We start from the raw sequence: 13,666 nt of genomic DNA on the forward strand, positions 1-13,666 counted from the left end.
AAATATTAGTCACCAAATTAATCCCAACAAATAACAATAATTGATTGGCTCACTGATGTATTTCCCCTTGTCTTCCCCAATCTTTCTCTAACTAGTCAGAAAGGGAAGTTTTCGTATCTTCTGAGAATCTCATTACTGCTCTCAAACCATACTCTATATCTTAGTATAATTAAAAAATGAGTCAGCATAAGCACCTCAAAAAACTAGCAGTGAATAGAATATGGAGATAGTTCTCTTCATAACAGAAATCTGGAAACGAATTTTTTAAAGAGTTAATCAGCGTGCCAAAGGCAATGGAGGAACAAATGGAGAATGACTGTTAGCTTTTACAAGCTAGCTTCCAAAAGATAAATGTTCTTTATCAATCAATATATGTATTTTTCATCTTAATAGTACTACAATACATGAGAAATGGAGGTAATTATTAAAATAAACTCAATGAAGAAAATATCCAGTATATGACATATAACTTCTCCTTTCTTGACTATGGGGTGGGGGGGGGGGAGGGATGGGAGGTCAAGATACTCTACGTATTAACCTCATTTGCAAACTGCGTTACTATGCAACATGCTAATGCAGTATTGCCTTTAGTGATGTGATCCAAAAGAAAATTTACAAGAGAGAAACTGCCCCTACACTGCAAACATGTTTGAATGTCAATTTAATTAGGAGTCTATTTAGTCATTACACTTCTAGAATAAAGTTAGCTGAAGGCTAGGAAAAGGTCACTTGCTTCAATCACTGAAACAATACTATCCGTACTCCTTTCAAGGATATTCTTCTCCGCAAGCCTCCAAATAACTCTCACCCCAACATTTGTATTAAAAGGGACCTACCACGTAAAAATTATCCAGGAGGGTCTAGGAAGAGTTTCATGGCTGAGGGTGATTCCTCCAAAGTTCTACCACCACCATACCCTGAATCTCTCCTTGTGCTTATTTGACTCCTCCATGATATTCTGTGTGCCTTTTAGGTGAGGTCAGAAAAACGGCTATAGTCACTGCTAAATAGATGCTATATCTTATAAACCTATGGCAACCCCTCTTGAAGGCACTGACATTCCAAGCTACACATAACACGTTTTCGCTCTATCTTAGTGCTATGCATTTTTAAAAAAATATTATTTATTTATATTATTTATTTTATTTATTTATTTTTGGCTGTGTTAGGTCTTCGTTGCTGTGTGTGGGCTTTCTCTAGTTGCGGCGAGCAGAGGCTACTCTTCGTTGCAGTGCGTGGGCTTCTCATTGCCATGGCTTCTCTTGTTGCGGAGCACGGGCTCTAGGCGCACGGGCTCTAGGCGCACGGACTTCAGTAGTTATGGCATGAGGGCTCTAGAGTGCAGGCTCAGTAGCTGTGGTGCACGGGCTTAGTTGCTCCACAGCATGTGGGATCTTCCCAGACCAGGGCTCGAAACCGTGTCCCCTGCATTGGCAGGCGGATTCTTAACCACCGCACCACCAGGTAAGTCCCAGTGCTGTGCATTTTCTAGGTACCTGGGAGGAAAACAGAAAGCAGCAGCCCCATTTTTCTGTTAATTGCACCTTTGTCGTGGTAGTTAAGATTCCTTCCAAGGCAGCTAAACCTTGAAGGGAGCTGGGAAGATTTGGGATGTCTTGCCTTTCCAACTGGGTACTCGGTAGAGCTGTCATGGAGCAGTACAATGGGTCAAAGACAAACCACATGGCATCTGATGCTCGTCTTTATATGTTTAAGATAAAAATGTGACACCACGAGAAGGTTAACATGTGGACCTAATTTTGAAAATACAAACAGGAAGCACCCCCACCCCAATATTACCATTTTAAAAAAAAGGAAACCAAACTTCAAAGATACCTTCCAAGGAAGTCACGGGTGTGACCAAACTAACAAAAGCAATAAAACGTCATCTAAAACCCTGAAATCACCAAAAGTGAGGGTCTCCTTCAACTAAAAGTTGAACACGTGTAAATTACTCCCCTCATTGATTAGTAAAAATAGAACCCATTTAGATATGTAAAGTCCTCTCTGAACTGGCTTAGGTTTTTTAATAGTAAAAGGATCATCACTAATAAGAAAACATCCAATGTAAACAGGCTACTTAAAATAAGGACATGACAATTAACAGAAGGCAATTAAAAAATTTAATCACTGTGACGCTCACAATTTAAGTGTACAAGAAACTGTCTAATCAATGGAAACTAGATTGTTAAATTTGACTTTCTTATTCCTAGAAATAAGCATAAAACTGTTGTGTTTCCAACACTGCAGAGGAAAAAAATACTTCTGATTTTAGAACGGTTCTATTAACAAAGCTCAGATTTAAAGAAAAATCTTTTCCTTTAAACACCACACAAAACTGGGGACAGTGATACTTTGGAACAAACTTTTAAACATTATTTTTATTAAGAAGTGCCAGAGTCAAGGTATTTTGACACTTTATCATATGCAGTAAAAGGATATTCTTCTGAAGAGCTCAGTAACCTAGGAATGTCATAACTTTTTAAAAGAATAAGTTTCAAATGCTCAAAACACATTAAGAAAAAACAGAAGGTTTTCTGCTTCCTTTTGTAGGCATAATGTGGTAATCTACACTCTAATAGAAGGGAGGAAATATGTGTCACTGGTAGTCCAGAAATCTGTGAATAGTTCATGAGATACATACATGTTTGTAGGGCACCAGAAGAGTTAAGCTTCCTCTGATTCTACCTTTAACCTGCAATCTAATCTTGAGCATATTATTTACCTATTTATAACACCTTGCTTTTATAATAAGACTACCTGTATTACCTACACAAAAATAAGCCAAATGAACCACCACAAGCACATTTATAAACATACACTTAACACAAATCACAAATGATTTCAATATAATTTGAAATAATTTTAACGTAACAATATAACTTGAAACAAATGGACGTAAGTACCCAAAGAGCAACAAGTGATGCTTTTTACTAGTCCTGATGTGGTTTTTGCATATGTAAATAAAATTTTTTAAAAAATCAATTGAGAGCAAGAAAATGAAGATGAAACGAGAAGTTGGGGCACAATAGGAAGTGCTGACCAAAATATACATGTTGTAACACTCCAAACAAGGATAACACTTTTTCCCCCTTCCATCATATATATCATGAAGTATCCATTTAAGAAACATAGACACCTTAAATTTCTTAACACAATCCATACTAATAGCCTGTGGGCAAAAATGTGAATCCTGACCAGTGAGAAGGGGGGGATAATTTATTTAGTTGGGTATACAGCAAAGATTCTGTGCAGTTTAGCTCCAAGTTATGCAATAACCAAACTGCTTGTGATAGAAATCAACTCTTGTGTTTTTTCCTGATGTTTTGCTTTTTAAAAAAAGATCTCTCCATTCCTTCCCTGTGTCTCAACCAGATGCTTGAAATTTTCATCTTCCAACGGCTACAGAAAACAAGTAATCTACTAGATAACACTTACCTGACCAAAGGTGTGGTGCTGTTTTGGTTAGACCAACAGACATCGCAAACCGTCACATAATAAATTTTCTTAAAATCTGCAGCCCCCTTCTCCCATTTACAATATCAATTCTAACTGTGATCTTCCAAGAGATGGAAATTGGTACCAAAACAAACAAAAAAACCCCAAAGCCTTGAAATAAAGTCAATCAACAGAATTCCACCATTTGATATCATCAGAACTGATCTAATGTTCCTAGTGTTATGAAATTAGAAAAAAATGACTGGCACACTAAATAAAATACATCCTCTTCTAAGAACTACAGCCAATGAATATAAACAATGTAACCAACATAATATAAACAAATAAACAATAACAGAAAAGTGCTGAGGAAAGAGGGAAGGTTCTATTATCTTAATTGGACGATAACAAAATTGAGATAGTATACTCAACAGCTGAAAGCTTATTATGGCCCAGGCGGCTATCCAAGCCCTTTGGAAACCTAAGATACAAGCGGATGATAAACACCATTTGAAGACTGAAAAAAGGACCTAAGCTCAGTTTAATAATTTGGTGACACACTAGCCCTTTCAAGGGGCATTCCCCGAGGACATTCCAGAGACAATTTATGGAACTGTGTTTAGGCAAATGTCTACTGCTTCTCTGTGCTTCGGGAAGAGCACTAACCTGAGAGTCTTCAGACCGACATTTCAGTTTCTGAAGTACTAAACAGCTGCGTGAATGGAGCAGGCCGATCGCTCCACCTATCTGGCCTCAGTTTCCTCATTTGTACAATAAAAGAATGGAGCATTACCGCCGCGGTCCTTTCCAGCTCTAACATTCTACGACCCACTTTGAGCACTATTTATTTGATACGACGGTATCACATACAATGACAGGATCAGAGGGGTCTAGAAGAAAAAGATCTGGCATGGCTCTTTGGGAAAGAGAGGATCGCTATCTCTTTTTGCCCTTAAAATTCTTGTGGTTCTCATTAAGCTCCTCTTCCTGAAAGCTGGCGCTTGTTTTTCTCCCTCGCCTTTTCCATCACTGCTGGCTACAAGTGTCTGCAAACGCCTCTTGCTCCACACAAGTTCTTTCCTCTTTGATCTGCCTGACCATCTTGCCAGATTCCTTTAGCCTCAGACCAGCTTTGGTGACACAACGACTCCCCTTCCGACGCTGCGTATCTACCCCCAACACCAGGAGCACTTTTTAACTCTTTATCCCTGGCTAGAAAAAAAGAACGCACTGCGTCCACAGCCACACGCACAAGCCGGGGCCTGGCGGGTCCCTGATGAGGGATTCTGCACCCCCGAGCCTGATCGAAACGTTCGTATTTGTTGTCTGGACTCCTTATAAGGCGCTGTTCCTTGAAGCCTGGCTAAAACCCCCCACCCCACCGGGCACCACAGGTCTCATCCCACCCCTAGGAGTCGCAGACACCCTTTTCTCCCTTTGAAAAAGGGAGAAAAGCGAGGAGCCGGCGGGCGCTATTCCGAACTGCAACACGAAGGTGTGAGGGGGCCGACGGCAGCCCACCCCGACACACGCGCACGCACGGTCTCTGCCCTCTACCCCTTCCGGCCCGCCGCAGCCTCCGCACGACGCCCCTCGCCCGCCCCCAGCCTTCGCCCCCCGTGGCCCCCCTCACCCAGCGGCGCGGTCCCCGCGCCCGTCCTCCCGGCCCAGGGAGCGATGGCGGCGGCGCAGCGCGGCCCTGCCGGGCGTCTGGGCGGCCGGGGCGCGGGGCCCCGCCCGGGCCGGCTCCCCGGCCTCCCTCCGCGGGCCCCGAGCTCCGGGCTGGCCCCGCAGCTCCTACCTCGCTTGGCCCCTCGGGCGCCAGCGGCTGCCTCCCGTCCGCTCTCTGGCTCGCCCGCCCGCTCGCTCGCTCGCTCCCTCCCTCGGCCGGACCGCCGCGCTTAGTTTCCTGCGCTCGGTCCAGCCCGGGGTGACGGCTCCGGCCGCCGACTCTCCTCTCGCCCGGGCCCACGGGGGCGCGCGCGCCGCTCGCGCGCGGAGGCCCGGCCGCGCGCGTCGTCCGCAGCCTCGAGCGCGCCCCGCGCCAGCGCGCGCCGCTTCCTGGTTCCGCCCGGCGCGCGCTCGCGAGCCCCGTGGTCCCTCGCCCCCCCGCCTCACTCCGCGGCCGCCCTGGAGAGGCCCGGAACCCCCTCAGCGCGCTCTGTGGGGCCGGCGCCGCGCGCAGCCCCTCTTCGCGGAGCGGGGGCGGCTTTGCCGCTTGGCTCCCTGGCCGGGTCCGCGGGCCGCGAGCACATGCTGCTTTGTTTGGGTGGGGTCTGCTGGCCCAACTGTTGTGGTCTTGTTGATTGGCATCCCCCTCTGCGGCCCGCCCACCTCCCTTCGCCCGGGCTGAGGTCCGCGTTTCGGGTCCAGTCCCTCCCAGGCTGAGGTCAGAAGTCCATCGCTGACCCATCAATAATTGCCCCGGGTTTGCTCCCTGGAGGGCGTTTCAGCCTGGGCTTCTGCCGCTTACCACACGGAAGAGCAAGAGGAAAGCCTGAAGGGACACAGCAGGAGTTTACAACTGGCCCTTGCCGAGTAGATCCATCCACTGTTCCAGAGTGAATCTATGGGGGACAGGGGTGTCTGAGACCATTTCCCTCTCTGGGGAATCTTGCTAGCTCCCACCAGTGGAGCTACGGGAGGGACTCTCTCCTCTATCTGGAGAAAGAAGAATAAGCAGGATCAGCTCTGTAGGATCCAGAAGAAAGGGAGTCTCTGAGGGCCTTTTCCATGTAATGGGGAGGGGGTGCAGTGTCTGAGAAGGCAGCCTGAGTCACCCGCTCTCCTCTCGCTACATCTGTGGAGCTGGCCAATGGTTTCCCTGGCAACCCTCCAAGGGCCAGCACCAAAGCAAGACATGTCAGATCTCCAGAAACCCAGTTGCAGGGGCAAAAGAAGAAGGACCCCACAGATGCACACAGAGCGTCCCTTCCCTACAATATGAAAATCTTCCTGTCCAGAGATGATCAAGATCTGCAAGTCCTCTTGTTCTCCCATAATCCACCTTTAGCAGCTCTTCCCAGCAGCCTTCCCTTCACCTCCAAAATAACACCAGCCACAAAGATCTTTGTGTCTGCAGCTGATCACAAACTCTTTCTCCCCCACCCAGGCTACTGCTTTTATCCCACATTCTGAGCCAACACCTGGCACGGTGCTTTGCACAGAGTAGGTACCGGGAGCTTGGAGGCCAGAGCACGAGGACAGGCTGGAGCAGGAAGCTGGACGGAAGCACCAGCCCTGAGCTCTCTGGCAACCCCTCTGACAGTTACTGTCCAGGAGGTTTCAACACTTAGGCACACCACATTTCTCTTTCCTGTAAACTTTCATACCTGCACACATGCCGTTCCTTCTGCCTGGAATGTCCTCCTGCCACTCAGTGTGTGCCCTTAGGTGACGCTTGCTCCAGGCAGTACGAACCTCGCCCTCCCTGTTTCCAACCACACATTTATGCCCCTATTATGGCACCTCTCGTGCTGAAGGACAATTTCTTGTTTACATGTCTCTCTACCCCCACTGGCACACAATATCCCATTCACCTTTAAATGCTCCCACCCCGTGCCCAGCCCGGAGCAGACACTCAATAAATATTTGAAGAACAAACCCTACACTCTAGGAATAGAAATGGAAACCAGGAGGACTGCATAGTAATTAAAAGCACAGAATCTAGAACCAGACTCATGGTCAGCTCCTTGAGCCATGCAACCTGGAGCAAGCTTTTTGCCTTGATTTCCTCATTGCAATATAGTGACATTAATAGGACCTACCTCAGAGCATTGTTGTGAGAATTAAGTGAGTTAGTACATGTAAAGTGCTTCGAATGCTGTAAAGCACTATAGGGCTGTTAACTATTATTTTGTTTTTAGTAACAGCTAAGATTTACACCCCTCTTCCTAGGACTGGTCAGGTCTAGGACTCAATCCAGTTGCCTTCGCTGCTGGTCATCAGTGGCAGCAGGGTGCGAGTCTGAATGCTGGGAGGGCGGGGCAGGTACATCTCATAGCACATCTGTGACTGACCACTAGGCACCCAGCTAGATCTGGCTGGCTGCGTGCATAGACACCAAGGACAGAATGTTCTGGTGACTACCTCCACAGAACAGGAATGTTGTCAACCTGGGAGAGGAAGGCCCATCCAACACCTACCTCTCCCTACTTCCAATTCACGTAAGGTGAGACCCTACCTGGGTCTCCTGGCTCTCCCGGGGCCTCAGGGACATAGTCCCCTAAGTTGAGGGGACAGCAGACTGAGACGTGACACAGAAGGAGTCCTAGAAAGAAAGCAACGGAATGGGAAGGTAGGATCCAGAAAGACTCTACAGAGAGCCCACATGGGAAGCTGCCAGAGACATAGTTGCAAATGCAGAGATGTCCACTGGTCAGAGAGTTGGGGTCATCTCTTAGCCCACCCTGGCCTGACCCATGAGAGAGAGAGGCTTGAGGGAGAGCCTGGAAGTCTGGTGGGCAGCCCTGTCCAGGCGTCCCTTCTACTCTGCACCAGGGGCTGACCCCAGCCTCCTCTCCTTGCTCGCATGCCACAGCACGTGGCTTCCGTAGAGAACAGCCCCCATGCTTCCCATCCTGCCTCAGCCCTGCCCAGCCACAGGGAGATCATGAGGATATTTTCTGGAAACGTAGCTGAAACCACAACCACGATCCCCTCTAGCCAGAGACCGACACTCAAGTGGCTTCTCTCTCCAGAACTCTCTGTACCTCGGGAATCAGATTGGTCCCTACCACACAGCAGCCACAAAAGGACACCTGCGGGAACTTTCCTTCTTCCATAGGTGGGTGCTTCCTCCCTATTAAGTCAATACAGGCCCCTGGAGCCGCCGGCACTCAGCAGACAGGAAGCAGAGACATCTCCAAGGCCCCGGAATAGAGGTTTGTCATAGCCAGTGGTTCATGGGGGCTCTGTCAGTACCAGGGCTTACTTCTGCCAGAGCGCAGGCAGAGAAAAGAGCCGAGTTTTACAGTGAAATCTGGTTCCAAATCCCAGCTCTGCCACTTTAGCTGCTGTGTGACCTCAGTCAAAGTACTACACTTCTCTGAGGGCCTCAGTTTCCCTCATGTGTAACTCATAGAAGGTATAAGTTATGTTTGTAAACGTATAGACTCTTTCTGGGAGTACACACAAGACTGTAGTAACTGTAGTTGCCCTTGTGGAAGGGACCTGAGGAACAGGAAAGGAGAGAGACTATTCACCGTATATCCTTTTAAATCTTCTGAGTTTTATCTCATGTCCTATGCTACCTATTAAAACACTGGGAACATGAACATTTTTTCAAAGTAAAAAGTAGAGAGAGAGCGTTTGTGAAAGCATCGTGCCTGGCTTGTGCAAGGCACTTGATAAATGAGTATTCTCTTTCTTTTCCGCAGCCATCTTGCTGGGCTAGGAGGGAGCTGGCAGCGGGTGTGGTGGTTGGTATGTGGGATGTGGGTGAGGGATGTGAATGTCCTTGCAGACCTGGAGAATCTTTCGCACTCCCTGTCTTGCTCCTGTGTGCCTCACCTGTCTGGGCTCCCTTCCAGCCAGAGTTAAAGGGAGGGCTCTCTGGAAAGCCCGAGGCACCGCCACCCCCAACCCCCGCCTCCTGGGACGGGGTCATCGTGCCCTTTCCATCCAGAGTCCTGGGGCAATGCTGTGGCGTCCAGAGAGGGTGGGGCTGACACATACGAGGGAGCAGAGTGTCACTCCAGCCAGTAATTTCCTGACTTGCCGGGTGGGTTAGGAACTCAAAAGTCAGCCCAGCACCAGGCAAAGATGAGGCTACTGCTGCCATGGGTGGGAAAGCAGGTCAGTAGGACCAGAGCAGGCAGAGGCCAGGGCAGCAGAGGAGAGAGCCTTCTGGGTGCTGTGAGTCAGGATGTGTGAAAGGGAAACAGGGGTCTGCACTAGAGAAAGGGAACCCCTGAGCTGTCAGAGCTTGGGGAAGCCCTGTGCTGTTTTAGGGAGCTTCGTTAATCCAGCAGTATTTATGAAGCCACTATGACAAACCAAGCAGTAAGACACAGCGCTTTAGGCAACTAGTTAGAGCCCTAAGAAGAGGCCTGCAATACAGGATTGAGGAGCTCCAGGAGGGCAGATACTGGCTAAGGTCCCTGAGCAACGACTTACTATGCGCTCGGCTCTGTGAGTGAGTCTTCACAGCAATCCGAGGAGGTGAGTCTTGCTGTCCTTTTACAAAAGAAGCCGCTCAGCTCAGAGAGGCAGACTCATGTGCCTGGAGTCACACAGCAGAGCCAGGTCTGCCTTTCAAAGAAGTAAAGTAGTTTCAGGTCACACAGCCGCTAAGTTGGCAAAGCTGGGATTTGGAACGAGATCTAACTCAGCTCTTTTTGCTGCCCACACTCTGGCAGAATCAAGCCCTCTCTGATCCGCTGGCTGTGACAGAGCCCCCTCTGATCCGCTGGCTGTGACAAACCTCCGTTCTGAGGCCCTTCCTCTCTGTTGAGTGTCTGATGGCCAAAACCTCTGCGTTTTCCCCTCTGCCACACTGACCCTATGAAAGATGAGGAGGATGTTACCAGATGGCTAAGGGAGGAATGGCCGTCCAGGGAGAGGCAACGGAGGCAGCAAAGGCTTGGAGTTGAGAGAGGTCAGTGCGTTGGGGGAACTGCGTGGCTGGAGCACAGAGTGAAGGGAAGGCTGGTGTTTGGGGTCCATCACAGCAGCAAATGAAGACCAGGCCAGTAGCCAATAAGGAGGGGATGGGGCATTGGGCCAGTCATTTTGACTTCATATACCCCACTGGCTTCTGGGGCTGGGGAGCTGATTCTGGAGGCTGGGAGCAGGCAGGGAAGACGTGGGTGGGTTTATGCCTGCAATAAACTGGAACAATGGGAAAGAGGGCTAGAGAGCAAGGAACCTCCTCAGGTCGCAACAAAGAAAAGTGTCAGAGTGATGGGGGATGGGGGGGAAGGAGATGCACAACCCCTCTCTCACATAATGCCCAGAGGGCTTGAGGTCCATACTGGGCAGGCTAAGACACAAAAGATTTCTTGTTGGGCTGGAAGGAGGAGAAACTAGCTCAGCGGGAAGAGGGGCCTGGTAGTTATTGGGAATGAGGATGGGAGCCAGGCCTGATCCAGGGCTGCTCAGGACAGTCACCAGGTCCATCACCTGCCCAGCTCAGTGCTCGTGGCCCGTCTCTCCTCTCTCCCGGGCCTACCCCTGCTGCCAGGAAGGTGGACTCCTCTCTGCCTTCCTTACTAGGGAACGTGTGCTCAGCCCAGACATTTCACCCCCTCCTCTCCCTGTCCTGCAAGCTTCTCTCCCAAGGCAGGTGGACAGGGCAGCTGGGCAAAGGAAGGCCAGCTTTCCCCCTCCCGCTCACTGGGTCAGTCCCGCACCCCTCCCTTCACTCTGTTCCCAGAAACAGAGGACAGTCGCTATGCCGCAGGCTGGAAGGCCTCGTGTTCCCTTGGTGACTTCACTGGAAGTTGACTTCCCTGAAGAGTGGTAGAGGGCAGGGGATGGGGCAGGAAGGGTGGACAGGCTACCCCGGGACCCGAATTCACACCGAATTCCTCACGGCGCACGTACACCCTCCCTAGGTACCACTCTGTCTTCAGGGACAGGAATGGGCGGCATTTCCGTAGGGAGGTACCAGGGTGAGGAGATTCCGGGAGAGGCAGGGACACTGGTCTCGGAGGTGCGGTATGTGCTGAGCACAGGCCTGTGGTCCCCCCTTCCAGGAGCCGTAAGGGTGGGGGCTGGAGAGGAGGTGGAAGGTCCCCACAGAGGCAGGGCGGGGGTGAAGCAGGACGCTTAGGAGCCCACGGGCTTCAGCTTTGGCCGTCCCCGCTCTGCTGGGGTGCAGAGATACTTCCTGGAACACCTCTAGCTTTCCTGGGAAGGCTCTTCACCCCCCACCTCCCCTCTGGCTCCCACACAACAGGAACTCTCCTTGAAGAAGGGACTTGAAGCAGAGGAGACAAAGGCATCTCTGTACCATCTCCCCCCACCCCCAGGGACGGTTAGGTCAAGGTGACCTCAATCCGTTCTCCCCAAGGTAGGGGCATCAGCAGGGCCTCCTTCACAGCTAACCTGGTCTCCAAGGGCCAGAAACAGGACTTGGGATCCTTGTCCCCTTCCTGTATAACTCAAACCCACCTCTGTGTAACACACAGGTCACACTGCCTCACTCAACAGAGCAGGGGCAGGGACCGGCATAGCGATGGAGGTGCCACACAACCACCATGGGCTACAGTGAAGACTACGGTGTGCCCTCGGGCCAGGGAAAATTACAAGAGGTTGGACGCAGATCCTGCCCACAGAGCCGGGCAACTTGGATCCTGGTGCCAGCTGTGCATTTACTGGCCAGACTGCTGTGGACAGGACTCTTTCCTGGACTAATCAAAGGGGGAAATTCTGGTTCTGCCCACCTTCAAGGCTGTTGCAAAGATCAGTTGAGTTGAAGAGTTCAACCACGTTTGTACATGAATATGCCATGATTCAGTTCAAGATATGTGCATAGAGTGTGAACTACACACTAGGCTAGAGATTATTATGATTCCTATTAAAATGCAGCCAGTCTTCTTTGGGGGAATGTCTTCCTGTGAGAACTTTTTTTAATCCTTCTTCATTCCCCATGTAATGCTGTGACTTGGAATTGGGGATGAGAGGCAGTTAGGGGCGGCAGCCTGGGACCCCAGCTCGGTCTAGACGCGAGGAGGTTTCTGATCTTCCTGAACCCCCCACTCTCTATGCCTCAGTTTTCTCCTCTGTAGTCTGGGCCCGTAAAACCACCAGGGCGCTTTGCTTTGTGGTGGGAAATAGCAGAGACCAAACCAGGGGACTGAAAGCAAAAAGAAACCCCAAATTTGACAGTTCCGGGTAGTTGCGTTATCCGGAGCCCTAACCACAGTCACCTCTGCCCCCAGCCTAACGCTGACACCCTTCCCTCCTCCACTCTCTTGGTTGGCCTTTGCCCATCCTGGGAAAGCTCCAAAGCTCCTCCCCTCCCACTGCATCTCAAAAGGAGAACAGAGGCACAAAGAAATGGAGAGCAACCCAGGCAGAATCAAACAGAGACCCAGACAGAGACTTAGAGAGAAAGAATCAAATGGAGAATCAAAAAGCAAGAGGAAGAAACATGCAACAAAGGACACCCGAATTCAGGGCCTCACAGAGAGGCCAAATGGGGAGAGATCCAGAGGTGCAGGGAAACAGCTGTCGCCACTGGACACAAGGGGAAGAGAGGGGCATGTGAGAGCTCTGAAGGCACCGGGGCACACCCTTTTAGGCCAATCCCTCCAGTTTTGTTCACGGGCACCCCAATGCTAGCTTTTTTTTAGGACCCAGGAGGACCCACCCCCCTAGCCAAGCCCAGTCCCATCCAGCCAGATGTTTGGTGCGCAGGGCTGTCAGCTGGAGCAGCAGGCCCCGGCAGGCCCTGGGGAGGAGGCTTGAGAGGCGACTGCCTGGAAGTGGGGAGGCAGCGCCCCCACTCTGAAGCTGGCATCCCCATCCCACCCTTTCCAGATGCCCAGATGCGGTTGCATGGCAAGGGTGGTTCTCTGCCTTCCAGACGTGGCTCAGAGGACTTGGAAACTCAAGGAATCTGCTCCCACTGACTGACTTAGCCACCTGCTCACAGGGAGAGGCTGGAGGGCACAGGTGCCACATCGGGCCCACCCACTGTGTCCTCGTGACACTGACCGGGTCACTTCCCCTCTCCAGCCTGTGTTTCCCCATTTGTAAAATCATCTTTACGTTTTTTTTTCCAGCTCTGACACTCGGCTGTCACTCCAGGTGAGCCCCTAGCTGTGTGTCAGACCCTCCCCTGCCGGATCCGTTGCTCCAGGTGAGCCCCTAGCTGTGTGTCAGACCCTCCCCTGCCGGATCCGTTGCTCCAGGTGAGCCCCTAGCTGTGTGTCAGACCCTCCCCTGCCGGATCCGTTGCACAGAGTAGAGGAAGGAAAGAGGGAGAGGCATTGTGCTTCCTCCTCCCTAGAGCAAGTTTTCCCCAATCCCTTGAACCCCTTTACAGTTTTCAATTCCTTTCCTTGCGATCCTGCCAACTGAGACCGTGACCACACATGGAAGTGTGTCGGGGGTGGGAAGGGGAGACAATGCATCTTCTGCAGCCTTAAACTTCGGGTTTTCTCTGAAGTGAAAGAATGAAAGTGGGGCAGTAGTGAGCGGTAAGAAGATGGGGGGCACATGAAGGGGGGGAAGGAATGGAGAGAAAAGGGCAGGTCCAAGAAGGAATTAGGGCGGGAGG

The 13,666-nt window shown here is 50.6% G+C and overlaps 1 protein-coding gene across 6 annotated transcripts in view; it reads right to left on the reverse strand.

Annotated features, from left to right (window-relative positions):
• Window positions 1–13,666, reverse strand: part of STAT5B (signal transducer and activator of transcription 5B) — a 72,349-nt gene that overhangs the window by 56,952 nt on the left and 1,731 nt on the right. The window contains exon 2 of one of the 6 annotated variants that reach the window (XM_079903807.1): window positions 7,622–7,708. The exons of 1 other annotated variant lie outside the window; for it this stretch is intronic. In XM_079903807.1, the coding sequence (XP_079759933.1) occupies window positions 7,622–7,708 (87 nt within the window). Of the gene's footprint in view, window positions 1–5,239; window positions 6,379–7,621; window positions 7,709–13,666 lie in introns of those variants that run through there. 4 more of the 6 variants (XM_079903803.1, XM_079903805.1, XM_079903802.1 and 1 more) reach the window with 4 other exon arrangements.

The sequence above is a fragment of the Stenella coeruleoalba genome (assembly GCF_951394435.1).
Source record: "Stenella coeruleoalba genome assembly, chromosome: 19".
NCBI classification, from domain to species: Eukaryota; Metazoa; Chordata; class Mammalia; order Artiodactyla; family Delphinidae; genus Stenella; species Stenella coeruleoalba.